At 35.5% G+C, this 14,187-nt stretch overlaps 2 protein-coding genes across 3 annotated transcripts; both read left to right on the plus strand.

The window, feature by feature from the left end:
• Positions 1 to 249: 249 nt before the first annotated feature.
• On the plus strand, positions 250 to 2,579 carry LOC134246266 (uncharacterized). Of its 2 annotated transcripts, XM_062728598.1 has the most exons (3): positions 250 to 342; positions 1,007 to 1,371; positions 2,124 to 2,579. In XM_062728598.1, the coding sequence occupies exons 2-3, from the start codon at positions 1,008 to 1,010 to the stop codon at positions 2,477 to 2,479; spliced, it is 720 nt and encodes a 239-aa protein (XP_062584582.1). In that variant the 5' UTR covers positions 250 to 342; position 1,007; the 3' UTR covers positions 2,480 to 2,579. The 2 variants fall into 2 exon arrangements, with proteins under 2 accessions (XP_062584582.1, XP_062584583.1); XM_062728599.1 differs by lacking the exon at positions 250 to 342 and having other exon boundaries at positions 928 to 1,371.
• Positions 2,580 to 3,119: 540 nt separating this feature from the next.
• On the plus strand, positions 3,120 to 13,070 carry LOC134246264 (uncharacterized). Its single transcript, XM_062728597.1, has 12 exons — positions 3,120 to 3,126; positions 3,210 to 3,299; positions 5,611 to 6,045; positions 6,160 to 6,414; positions 9,724 to 9,810; positions 9,992 to 10,813; positions 10,934 to 11,140; positions 11,238 to 11,453; positions 11,563 to 11,624; positions 11,723 to 11,988; positions 12,119 to 12,338; positions 12,480 to 13,070. The coding sequence occupies exons 1-12, from the start codon at positions 3,120 to 3,122 to the stop codon at positions 13,068 to 13,070; spliced, it is 3,258 nt and encodes a 1,085-aa protein (XP_062584581.1).
• The last annotated feature ends 1,117 nt before the right edge of the window (positions 13,071 to 14,187 follow it).

Raw genomic sequence — 14,187 nt, forward strand, 5'->3', positions numbered from 1 at the left:
CACAAATCTTCCACAAATTGACCAATGAGAGTTAGTTGCTGATGCGAGTCTAAATCTTAGTGTCATCGGAAGTAGAATATCCGCCATATTGGATACATGGTTTTTCTTGAATCAACACACTCGGAGATCCTCGGATGATTCGTACCTCGCACATAACGAATGGAGCGTAGCGGAGTCAGCCGAGGATTGCCGATTGGAATCAACAGAGATTTTTTTTTAGCTTATAAGAAATTCAAGGTGTCTACACCAGTGACATACTGTTTTATTAAAAGCTAATTTTAGAGTAGGTTCCGTGGAAGTACAGCGCTGTATGTCGTAAGGCTGACAAAGCATAGAAACCAAGTAAGTACACGTTAAAATCTATCCCCCCTCCTCCGCTTCAAGACCATACTAACATGTGTATTCTAGTTAGCTATTATCGCGTTTTTAACCGTTAAATCTTACAGATTTTTCTTGCAAATAATGTACGAGAATGTGAATAATTAGAGCGACTTCATTTAACCTGCACTGGTCGTAGCCGATAACTGAAAATGATACGATAACATGTACCCCCAACTGTTACAGATTGTCAGGGTTGTGTCTGCTTTTTTCTCACACATGTGTGGTGTATAATGTATCAAAGTCATTGATAGGGAGTCTATTTATCGCCGATATCAAGTTACAAGTGGGTTTAATTTGTTGTAGGAAGGACAGAAGTAATTAATGTTTATAAAACCCCGTTTACAACCCATTTGATTTGCACAAGTTTTGCTTATCAGGTCAGATACTAATAACACCTGTTTTCTTAATTATATCCTTCAATGAATTAAAAGTATGTTTTATCTGAAGCACGTGTATATTAATCTTGAATTAATCATCTGATAAGGATACACTTTTTAGTAATTAAGAAGTAAACTGAGCATAATGCAGATGCATGTCTTCATAGAAGGATTGTACGTTTCTTCACAGCAACACATTCTAATTCAATTGTGAGATACAGATTTGATTAATTGTTTTTTGACTACAGAATGTTGCCACGATTCAGACGAACAAGAGGTGGTGACCTGGTATACTATAGGAAGGAAGAGGCAGAGAAAGGATTAGTGAATGCACCAAATGTTCGTCCCTCTGAACTTCCGTCCAAAGTGAGGGCCAATGCTTTGCGAGCTGTGAGGTTCCATGGTGGGGACGTTAAGAACGATAAACATGTTTTGGGGCAGTACGTCGTTCAGTTTGGCAAGTACAGGGGCCAGACCTTCTTGTGGATGGTTGAGAACTGTCTGGGGTATTCAGGCTGGCTAGTGGATGCCATGCGGAGAGAGACGATCACTCAGGCTCCCTTGTCGCAGAATAAGCATGCCTTTAAGGACTACTTACTGTCGTTTGATGAAGGTAAGCAAAGTATAAATCAGCTTGATTGAGAAATATTAAAGTTGTATGCTTTTAAAGCACTAAGTTACACCACGGTACAAGAAATTATCATAAATGAAGAATGCTAGAATATTTAAAAATTGAATGTTACATGTGTACATCTGTAAGTACATAAAGACTTAATGTACTGGTTATATTAAGTTAAAGAAGTTTATTAACATGATTAAATTTATATGAAGAAAAAAAAATGTGTATTTCCAATCGACGTAGAAGCTTTTATCTGTTTTGGTTAATAGTTTTGGTGTTAACTGGGGAGCATTTTATATGTACTATTATTCTTAATAAAACTAAATACAGTAAAATATGCTTATAATGAAGTGTCTGAGACTAATGATTTTGCTTCGTTATAAGCACTATTGATTATATTCGTTAAGTTAACAATGTATTAAAATGTCGCAGGGAATGAAAATCACTTAGCTATAAGCGACAATTCATTATATTAAGCTTTTTCGCCATAACTGTGTTTTATTGTATGTTTTTTTTGTTGATGAAATGATGTGAAGTGATTGTTACATTTTATATTTTGACATTTATTCCTGAACATACAAAAGATTTGTACAATCACATTCTATAACTCTCTATAAGGTTTAATAACTTTATGCGTGTTATAAAGAAATTTCTTCTTAGCATTATTCTTAACTTTGAGTATAGTATAAGAGGCAGAGTATAGTAGTAATCACTTTAACTATACATGTAAAAATTCTTTCCATAAGGTCGTGAGGTTGTGGAGTTAAAAAAAGAGCAGCGAGTCAAAGAGGAGGAGAAGAAGAAGGAAGTGTCTTTGCCACCACAAGTATTGTTTGCCAATCTTCCTGCTGCAGAGGCAAGACGACTTCAGAGAGAAAAAGCGGCAAAGTCACGGCCAACCATAAAGCCAACGATTCCCAGGCCAAGTCCAAAAAAGCATGAAATGTCAGATGAAGCCTTGTTGGGGGAGGTTGAAAAGCTAGAAGACATGCTTTCACAAGGTCATTTTTTCCATATATTTATGTCTTATAAAATATTGTCAGTTACTCTTAAAATGAGAAAAGCATGCAATATTCTTTTATTGAAAATTACAGTGATATAAGAGTAAACGTACTACTGTTTTAAGATAATCCAGTTCAATTTTTAAAGTTTTAGTTCATCCCGAAAGATTATAATTGTTTACAAAATGACTTATGTTCTGCAAAGCTTTCTTTAGAAATCGGAAAACATTGGTAAGTGTAAGCCGTGGTGTGTGGTATCATATATTAGTACATGTGTATATTAGACATCGTCATTTTTCGTTTCACGTTAAATCATCAAGTGTCTAGTCATATGTCATACATGTATTAACTCTATTGTGTGGGATTCCTGCTTTTGTCATATTTTGCCTTGTGCTAGAATCACAATCATCATCATTATTTCCATTCCAGGGCTTTTGTTTTTTCTTTATACCATTTGTAGACACATTGCATAACCTCTGCTAACATTTTCATTATTACATGTATTCATTCATTTAAAACCATAACACTTAAAACATATGCAAATAATATCTCATATTAAAACTCATTTCATCATGCGCTTTTTTCATTTATTTTACTTAAATACGACGTAGTATCTTTAAATATTTTTTTCCTCACATACATGTAAGAAAAGACGGTCTCGTCATATTTTTTATAACAAATAAGAGAATAGTGAAAAATCATATAATTTTTAAGCGTTCTTGACACTGAATATTCTTGATAATGACTTGTGAAAATTTTTTAAGATGAATGTAAATGTTTATGAATGTTAAAAATGTTTGTCTTTGCTCATATTATTATCATGCATTGTAGATTCCCCTGCCCCAAAGAGCCACACAGTGTCCAGAGACAGTGATCTACATGTAGATTCCCCGGCACCATTGGTTTCTGTTAAAGAAACTGGTATGTATAGGCACTTCTTTTTAGCTCTACTGGTCAGAGACCAGAAGAGCTTATGCGATAGTAATGCGTCCGTCGTCCGTCCGTCTGTCTGTCGGTCTGTCTGTCTGTCTGTCTGTAAACAATTTTTCAAAATGCTACTGCTCCTACAGTTTTGGTCCGATTTCAATATAACTTGGCACACAAGTAGACTACACTAAGATACATTATTTTGTGCATCGGGTTTTGATTTCGATAAACGGTGTTGCCGTGGTTACTAAAAATAGAAATTTCTGTGAAATTCTTTCAAAATGCTACTCCTCCTACAGTTTTGGTCTGATTTCAATATAACTTGGCACAAAAGTAGACTACACTAAGATACATAATTCTGTGCATCGGGTTTTGATTTCGATGAACAGTGTTGCCGTGGTTACTAAAAATAGAAATTTCTTTGAAATTCTTTCAAAATGCTACTCCTCCTACAGTTTTGGTCTGATTTCAATATAACTTGGCACAAAAGTAGACTACACTAAGATACATAATTCTGTGCATCGGTTTTTGATTTCGATGAACAGTGTTGCGTGGTTACTAAAAATAGAAGTTTCTGTGAAATTCTTTTAAAATGCTACTCCTCCTACAGATTTGGTCCGATTTCAGTATAACTTGGCACACAAGTAGACTACACTAAGATACATAATTCTGTGCATCGGTTTTTGATTTCGATAAACGGTGTTGCCGTGGTTACTAAAAATAGAAATTTCTGTGAAATTCTTTCAAAATGCTACTCCTCCTACAGTTTTGGTCTGATTTTGATATAACTTGGCAAACAAGTAGACTACACTAATGCCCTGTTCACACGGAGAGTTTAATTCGAATTAAACGTAAAGTTACTGCGAATTAGCTTCGCTTAGCGTTCACACGGAGAATTTAATGCGAATTAGTTTAATTCGAATTAGTTTACTGCGCATTAAATTACTTCGCATTAGCTCCGTGTGAACGCTAAGCGAAGCTAATTCGAATTAAATTTTGAGGCATGCGTAATGGCAAAAGTAGGTCAAATGCCACATGTCCGTGGTCAGCTTGGAGTATTTGTGCTATTTTTGAGTGAAAAACTAAGGAAAAGTGTGTTAATCACTAAAATGTGTGTACAGACACTGTAACATTATGTCAAATGCATCTGCTCCTGCATAAGGTGACGTGATTTGCAAATGACGTCATAATAGCCTTACTGACGCCTGGCCGTAGAAGTAGAATTTAAAATTCGCATTAGTTTACTTCGCATGAGCTGTCGTGTGAACGCAATTTAATTCGCATTAATTTGATTCGCATTAGTTTACTTCGCATTAATTTACTGCGAATTAAACTCATCATGTGAACAGGGCATTAGATTACCATTAACGTCTTTTCAAGTAATGCCCTGTTCACACGGAGTGTTTAATTCGAATTAAACATAAAGTTACTGCGAATTAGCTTCGCTTAGCGTTCACACGGAGAATTTAATGTGAATTAGTTTAATTCGAATTAGTTTACTGCGCATTAAATTACTTTGCATTAGCTCCGTGTGAACGCTAAGCGAAGCTAATTCGAATTAAATTTTTAGGCATGCGTAATGGCAAAATTAGGTCAAATGCCACATGTTCGTGGTCAGCTTGAAATATTTGTGCTATTTTTGAGTGAAAAACTAAGGAAAATTATGTTAATCACTAAAATGTGTGTAGAGACAGTGTAACATTATGTCAAATGCATCTGCTCCTGCATAAGGTGACGTGATTTGCAAATGACGTCACAATAGCCTTACTGACGCCTGGCCGTAGAAGTAGAACTTTAATTCGCATTAGTTTACTTCGCATTAGCTGTCGTGTGAACGCAATTTGATTCGCATTATTTTGATTCGCATTAGTTTACTTCGCATTAATTTACTGCGAATTAAACTCGTCGTGTGAACAGGGCATTAGATACATAATTCTGTGCATCGGTTTTTGATTTCAATGAACAGTGTTGCCATGGTTATTAAAAATAGAAATTTCTGTGAAATTCTTTCAAAATGCTACTCCTCCTGCAGTTTTGGTCTGATTTCAGTATAACTTGGCACACAAGTAGACTATACTAAGATACATAATTCTGTGCATTGGTTTTTATTTTGATGAGTGGCAAGGATCATTTTTCTATTTATTGCTGATTTAAAGTCTCAAGTCCCAACTGCTACTTTTCTCTTCCTTTGTTTTAAGTATAAACCAGTAGAGCTACAGTCTCGACAGAGACTTCTGGTTTTAACATGTTTTTTGTTTTTGTTATGGTGACGACCTATTTCTATTTCTCCCTATTCATGTTGTAGGATTTCTCAAGACATCAGGACTCCCTTCTACCTCTGAGCCTAAAGAATCACAGACCTTGTCCTTACAGCCTAAGTCCTCCCAGGCTTTGGTAGCCAAGGGCAGTCCCACCAAGTATTCCAAGCCGCAAAGACCAAGGTTGTCTAAGGCCGAGAAGTCCCAGTCAGTGGTGCCCAAACCTGTAGTGGTCCAGTCAGTAGTGTCCGAGCCAGTGGTGCCCTTGCCTTTAGTGTCCGAGCCAGTGGTGTCCTTGCCTTTAGTGTCCGAGCCAGTGGTGCCCTTGCCTTTAGTGGCCGAGCCAGTGGTGTCCTTGCCTTTAGTGGCCGAGCCAGTGGTGTCCATGCCTGTGGTTACTGAGCCTGTAATATCTGTGTCTTCAACTCCACCAGAGACCAAGAAGACGACATTTACCCCATTTTTTAAACCAGCTGTACAAGGTAAATAAATTGAGATCAATTTAAATTCTTTAAATATTTACTTTTACATGTATAAATATATGATACATTTTAAATAAAATTTAAGCATGCTAATTGAGATGAATTTTTTTTCAGACTATCCTATCATTGACAGCTGGAAGGGAAGTCTACCACCAGAGGATATTCCTTGGATATCCAAGGCTTTGTTCTCGTTCAATGCCAAGGGTAAAGCTGAGCTGGATGATAGGAAGATAGACCGTCTATGGTACGAGCCACCTCAACCCCCACTTGTGCCAAATCAAAAGCCTAAGCCAGAGAGGTACTTTGGTCACCGCCTCCTGATGTGGATGCCTCTGCGGATGTTTAAGAGGCTGTCCATCGAAAAACCAGGCAATGGGTGGCACATCGCATGTCATGGATTTTAATTATTTTTTGCATGTAGACTTATTAAAGCAAGTGTTTACACATGACAACATCAAAAAATTTTATAGTGCTCCTCTAGTCCTAGTTTTGGTAAATGCTTAATTTTAAGTGCAAAAAGGTCAACATGAGGGTAAAAAAAATACTACGTTTTTATTTTGTTTTATATGTAACAGATACTCCAGATGTGGATGTGCCGATGAATATTATTTATAGAATAGACTTTTATCTTTTATTTTATGTATGAATAAGACTCCAATTTATACTTCTTTAGAAAAAATTATCTGGTCCAAATTTGAGTTTAACAAGTATATGTTTAAATTCAGTATCCAATTTTAATTACGTTATAAAACCCAATACAATGCAATGACATATTTGTTTACTTATGTTTTTATGAATACAAAGTACAGTCTCTTGGGTCATTCAATAAAATCTTTGGGAAAAGGTATTTTGAAAGAAATAAAAGGAGTCAAATTTACTTATTTTTTTATAGTTTTCACAAATGAAACCGATCCCGATCGGAATTGTATAAAGAAGAAAATACTAAAATAGTAATGTCAAATTTGGCTCTTTTGTTGTAATATGATTAAGAAATTACTTGATTCATTTTTTTAACATTTTATATAGGTGACAGGTGCCTTTAGTTTGATAAATTTATTAATTATGCATTATTTTCGATCGGGATCGGTTTTATTTCAATCGGGATCGGTTTTTTCCGTAAATTTAGAAAAATTTCCTAAATTTGGCTCTTCATGTTAATTTCTCAGAAAAAATGCTAGTCTGTTATTTCTTTTCCGTCAGTTTACTGTTTTTTAAATGAGTGTAATCATAGATTCAAATGTATGTATTATTTAAATTACCAATGTCTTTTACTTACATGAAGATTACATGTAAAACATCTGATCTGATTGATTTCTTAATAGATACGTACTAGGGATTTAAAAAAAAATTATTTGTGCATCCATTATGCAACAACCAAAGTAGACAACTTTCTAGCTTCATTATTCATCTCATTTCAAAGTAAAATTTCATTTTTATTTGTCTCAGGAATGAAAGATTAAATTCTATCAGTAGCGAAATTAAAATTGCCTAAATGCAAGAAATATTTTTATGCGTACAGTCTCGACTTTATCCAAGTTTTTTCTTACCTGTCGTCTGTAAAGCCTTTTCCTCTTTTACAAAATTTGATTTTATATAAATAAGAAAATATGTTCTTTCATGTAAATTATAATTATTAAAGAGTCGATAAATCGCAAGCAAGAAGCGAGGAAGGGAGCTAGGGGGGGGGGGGGGGGGGTGCGGGGCATGGCATAATTATTTTTAAAAATTGGTTTCATGAACGTGAAAACATTTTAGTATTGGTCAACATAGTCACAGGTTTATACTCCATATCAAATATGAGTGTGTGATTGTTTCAATCGCCGAATAGAAATTAAGAAATAAAATTAAAAAAAAATGTTTCACTAAACCACCTTCCGTTATAGTGCCAAATTATAGTCGGGAGTTCAGCAGTCATATTTTTATAACTTATTTTTCAGTTTTTTTCATTTTTAATCGTACTGAAGATCATTTATTTTGATTTGATTGCATAAATAAATGTATTTAAGTTTTAGTTTTTACATCTACTAACTTCGTTGAATTAAATGTTGCGTAAATCTAAAACATCCATCATTGATTCCCAATTTTATAAGAAATGTTCTGAATCATAATAAACACTTTATTAATTATTTTAACGCATATCCTGGAAAATCAAATTCAAAAAATTAGTTCTCGGTCATGTATAAAATTACTTATCAAAACATCATCTTGCTGATACGCCGCCTGTGTACTGTGTACTAATTTAATGTATACTATACAAATACTAAAGTTTTGAGTCCGAACATTATTTAATCTAAAACAATAAAATTCAACTAGTTATACTATGTAAATCTATTGGGTGTATTATTGAGAGAGTTGGTTGCTTGATTAATGACACTGTAATTTTTCATCCTTTGTTTTATTTTTCTCACGCATGCTGTATTGTATTGTACATAATTTATGTTTGTATTTTCTCTATACTGATGTGCAATTTAAGAGAATAAACTATTGAATTGAATTGTAAAATACATTTTGATATTAAAATATTATTTAACATTTAGTATAATGCACTCTGAAGAGTATTTAACAGAAAAAGAGAAATAATTTTTTGAAAAAATATTTTTCTTTACACTTTACGGAAAGAATTTACAAACTTGTCTGGAAAACTTGTAACTATTTCATTGTGACGCAATATTATGACGTCACTGATACATCAATGGAAACGTGGATTTAACCTGAATCTTATAGCCAATATTTTAATCTAAATATACTGTTTGGAGGCGAAAATGAATTATATTTTGAAAATAAATTATTTATTTTGTGTTTAATAATTTTCTTTAGTGTATCGATTCTAAATATTTCACTAGGATTCCGATTAAAATGTGTTTAGCAGATTTACCGATGCCACGGGAGATAACTCTTGCATCGCAAATTTTCATAAAAACGTATATATATATTTTGCCAGAAAACTTCTATTAAAAGTGTTTTTCCCAATGATTTTATTTTTTTAACAAAAAGATGAAATATTTCAAGATTTATTTAAGTGTGAATTATAGTCCTGTTAAAATTGTATTGGAAATTACAGTTCTTTGTTTCTGACCTACTTTCAATGGTTTATATAGGGGAAGTCAAAAACACAAAACACAAGGATATTTTACTGAATAAGCAATTTTCAAACAAATCTTCAATTACATTATTCCTTTTGGACTACATTGATATTGTTTTTCATAAAATATCAAATATTCCTCACATTCGATGTGCCGCCTCTTAATACAAAACTGCCTGGTTTTTCGGTGGACTGCCTCTTAAAGTGCAGCTAAAGTGCCCCAACTGTAAGAAAACCGAGCTGACCAAACAGGGGCCCTATAGGAACACCCGCCTTGTTTTAGACGTGGATGGGTTTTACATTCTTGCTGCTGAGTATTTACATTGTTCCTTATGCAAGAAGAACCAGATCAGCTGGAACCAATGCATCTTGGATCAACTGGATCCCAGCACCAGAAGTAAATTCCCAGTCCATGTTCTATACAAGACAGCATGTGACCAACGGGTGATTTTCATGATGCATCAGCGAGGTTTAGGTAAAATTTTACAGTCATGTAAATATTTTCAAGATTTCTCTTTTAAAGATTTGGCTTGTTTAAGTGACCTCAGTTTATTGATTTTTTTTAATAGTCATTTTTCTTTTGTTAACTTTTCAAGGAAACAGCCCAACTCAACTACAGAAGCAGATAACTGAGCTGCACAACACAGTCTGGGCCTCAAAGATGGATTCTACCAAGAAAGTAAGTATGTTTTGGAAAGTACTATCTAGTTTAGTTTTTCATTTATTTTGTATATGTTAAGTAATGATATTTTATTTTTTACCAAGAAAGTAAGTATGGTTTGGAAAGTACTATCTAGTTTAGTTTTTCATTTATTTTGTATATGTTAAGTAATGATATTTTATTTTTTACATGTTTACTTAAAGGAATCCATGCTTTTTTCAACTTGCAAGTGACTAAGAAACTGGCTGGTCAGGCAGCACGAACCACATCATGGGCAGCAAACATCAGTAACGAGTTTGGTCAGGTCCTCCAAAGTGTGCTGACTTCTGGGGAGGGAGTTGGTTTGGAGCCAATGGTTGCTGGCATTGTAAGGAGGTATCGGGAAGCAGAAGTACCACCTCCGGTCCTACTTTATGTTGACAGTCACTGCTGCGGAGCCTCCAAGCTGATGGACATCTTCAGGGATGCCTGGCCAGACCTCGCCCTTCGTCTTGATGTGTGGCATTTCATGCGCCGTTTGGCTGTGGGGGTAACAACTGACACTCATCGCCTGTATGGAACTTTCATGGGCCAGTTGTCCCATGCCATCTTCAAGTGGGATAAGGATGACCTTTCCTTACTGAAGGCAGCCAAGCGCGAGGAGATGATTGCTAACAATATCAGCGATCCAACTGAAACAGACATCATAAACAGACTGACAAGAAACGAGATGGCCTCTCACTGTCGTCGAACCACAAGAGGAACAGAGGAGACCATTGCCATGATCCAGATGCTCCTAGAGATGTTTGATAGTGAACAAGGCCGAGATACCATGGGCGTACCACTGTTCCACCACGAGCGTATCTGGGAGATCTGGAGAGTGCAGAAAAATCATGTCGTCTGTCTCCAAGACCCCGACGGAGTTCAGCTGTACATGCAAACAGGGACCTTAAAGAAGGGCAACATTACCCTCCCTGTATTTCGCTGTGCCAGGGGTTCAACATCATTGGAGTCTTTCCATTTGCACCTACAGCACTTCATTCCAGGTATGGGCACATTATTTTTTCCAAATATAAGGTTAAAATTTCTATGATACAAAAATGGCATTGTATTATGTTGTACTATTGATGTTTATGAATTTTAAGGAATTTTTTTTACTATTTCAGGTACCAGTGCTAGTGCCAACAATTTCCAGGTGTATCTTCTGGAAGGCCTCCAACGCTGGAATGAAGATAGGACGGCGGCTGCAATTGGTGCAGATCCGGACCCTGTCTGCTACTCTGCCTCCCTTAAACACACCCTCAACAATCTGGGACAAGCCATGTTAGGAAGAAAGTTCTTTCCTAACTATGTAGACCCCAGAAAGTACACTGGTAAATATTGTTCTAAATCTTCATCATTTCACTCTTTATTGTTAATTTTTTGAGAGATAAAGTGTACACTTTTAACATAAATACTGTGTTTTATTAGGAGAGCTTATTGGTATCGACTACCTATTCAGCCAGACAGGTAGATCCCTGGAGGAAGTGGTAGTGGACAGGGGTGCCGATGATGAAACAGCAGCAGATGAGACGTCAGACACATTAGACGAGGGTTTTGATGAGGAAGAGGAATTTGAGGATCTTACTGTCAGTATGGTAGATTCATTTCTACCTACTCAACAAAGTAGATCTTCAGATACCCCTTGTAAGTTTTTTCTTTCTTTCAAAATAAAAAAAAAAATGTATATTTAAAAATTTTGAATGTATTCTTTATTGAATATGCAAAATTATTTGAAATCAACTTTAAATTTCAGCTTCACAAACCAGTCCGCCTGTAATAAAGACCTCCTCTGATGCTGGATCATCTCAACTAGATGTAAGTATGCATATTAAAATAACACACAGAAGACATAAAATCAACACTTTGTTAACTTTTTATATATGTGATTATATATAATTCATCTGTTGTTGTAGGAGGCTGTTGGACCAGACAATGTTGGTGGCTACCAGCATGTGGTGGCACTGGTGGAGTATCTCTACAGACTCAGAGAGAAGCAGCCACCAGTTGTCACCAATGCTGAGGCTGAGACCATAATTAGCCTGTGGAACAACTTGACACCTTTCGACCAGGCCCCCTCTAAATTTAGGGACAACTTTAAGAAGCAGCTTATTAAAGGCAGGTTTAAAGCCCCGAAATCTACAAGAATAGATGTTGTGCCGGGGGTACAAAGTGTCAAGAGGTAATTATTTATTGTTTTTTCATAAATATTTTCTCTTTACATACAGTTACTTAAAAAAAAAATATCCTCAAAGATCTGCATTTCTTGTCCAGCATATTTCATGTTCTTATTCTGCTTATCTTCCTTGTAGATGTGCACTGGCTCCCCATCTAGGACCTGCAGCCTGGCCAGACACCAACAGATACCAGGAGGCCTTCATATCCCGACTCTGTTTGGCCTTTCCATCATCAACCTCCAAGGATGGTAAGCGGCAACCTCGCTGGAAGGCTGTAATCGATGCCTACAACAGAGTTCGGGATATGATATTCAGCAATGGAAAAATCATGGCAGAAACCAACATACAGCTGCCAGTTGTTAACCAGAGAACTTTGACAGCATGGTATGTCAACTCACATTTCCTTATTTCTAAAGATAATAACCACAGTAAAAGTGTTACCCTATACATCTATCCATAAATGTTTGAAACTCAATTTATTTTTATTATTTTGAAGGTTCAGTGCAAGAGGCTAGAAAAGGAAACTCTGGAGCAGGGCCTCAAAATTCAAGGAGCACCATCTGTTGCAGCCCAGAGTTTACCTTCCCCGCTGCAGAAACCAGACGCCCTTTCAGCTGGTACCACTGAGCCTCATGGCTTCACGTTGATGGAGAGCACTGTGGGAAAGAGTAAGAAAGGAAGACGCCGCATCTTTCCGGTACAGGCTAACATCTTACCTGTCACAGAACCAGTGCCGTATTTGCCACCATTACCAGCGTCTATGATTACCGGAAATACACCTCCCTCCTTTTCGCCTGAACTTCCTTATTCCACCATACACTACCACAAAAAGAAGTTTCAGGCAGCTCAAGCTGGGGAATTCAAGCGCCAATACACCAGGCGGGCCACAGTTACATCATGTGGGAAATGTGGGGAGGATAAGAGTGAAGGAGGACACCAGCAGTACTATGGTAACATCTACTGCCCAAACAAAGCTGGTGTGCCATGCGAGGAATGGAGGGAAGCTTTAAAAACTAGGGGGTATGGAAAAAGAAAAGGAAAAACTGATCAGCAAGAGCCATCTCAGAAAAAAACAAAAGACCATTAAATACTATTCTACCCCACATACAGTGTACAATTCTAAAAAAGAACTTTCGTCAATCAAAGGAAACATCAGTGACTATTATAATCAAAGGAAACATCAGTGACTATTATAATCAAAGGAAACATCAGTGACTACTATAATCAAAGGAAACATCAGTGACTATTAAAAAAAACTTTTAATGCTGCCTAGTTTTGTCTCTGATAAACTAGAAGGTCCCAAACCCTTAGAAACAATTGGTAATCTGCATTCATTTGTAATGTTTTGATTGCCATTTGTTTCGTAAAGCAGAGGGAAAGTTTTTTTTTCTTCATTTTTATGCATATCACTGTTTTACTTCTTTGTTACATGACATTCCTATGGTGCAATGGTAGCACACTTGTCTCTGAGGACAAGAGATCTAGGTTCAAATCCTGGTGGGTTTTTACAAAGTAACAAGAGTAAAACATTTCAATTTGAAAAAGGAAAAAAATTAAATGTATTTATGACATTTATATGTCCTGAAAATTCTGTTAATTTTTAAAACTAATGTTTTTTGACATAATTTGTTAACAATATTGATAATTGAAGCTGATTTTCAAACATAAAATATCAAAATCATTTTAATTTGAAAAAAGTAGAAAAAATAGATGTATTTTTGACTTTTATATGTCCTGGAAATTCTGTTAAAGTTTAAAACTAATAGTTTTTGGCATAATTTGTTAAAAATATTAATTATTGAAGATGATATTCAATCAGAAAATATCAAATATGGGTAAAGAAAGTAGTTTTCCCTTATTAATCATTGCATCCCCCCTTTTATTTATTTTAATTTGTGGAAGTTTCAGAAACTGAAGAATGTCCCCCCACCTTGGCACCGAGCCGAAAGCATATTTCAGTTTTATCACATTCCCTTTTTATCAGCATACAAACAAACACTAGTACTAACATTTATTAAGATTAGTCAAATAGATATGTAAGCATCCTAAGGTAGTGTAGATTTATATTTGTTCAAATCATGAACCCCAAAATGGGGCACAATAAGGGATTAAAGTTTAACATTTGGGATTTTTTAAGAAAAAATAAAGAAAAGCAAAATTATTAGTCATTAAGGTTTCGTCAAAGATCAACATGTCCAAAAATT

This window comes from Saccostrea cucullata, unplaced genomic scaffold, assembly GCF_032062105.1.
Source record: "Saccostrea cucullata isolate Sc308-1 unplaced genomic scaffold, CSIRO_AGI_Scuc_v1 ctg4563, whole genome shotgun sequence".
Classification (NCBI taxonomy): Eukaryota; Metazoa; Mollusca; class Bivalvia; order Ostreida; family Ostreidae; genus Saccostrea; species Saccostrea cuccullata.

Bases quoted from the DNA above. Each gene is read 5' to 3' on its own strand.
- LOC134246264 (XM_062728597.1), top strand. The intron at 6,415-9,723 runs GCAATGGGTGGC...TAACTTTTCAAG, and splicing joins GCTGTCCATCGAAAAACCAG to GAAACAGCCCAACTCAACTA. The intron at 11,141-11,237 runs GTAAATATTGTT...GTGTTTTATTAG, and splicing joins AGACCCCAGAAAGTACACTG to GAGAGCTTATTGGTATCGAC.
- LOC134246266 (XM_062728598.1), top strand. From the start codon at position 1,008: ATGTTGCCACGATTCAGACGAACAAGAGGTGGTGACCTGGTATACTAT. The intron at 1,372-2,123 runs GTAAGCAAAGTA...TCTTTCCATAAG, and splicing joins CTTACTGTCGTTTGATGAAG to GTCGTGAGGTTGTGGAGTTA.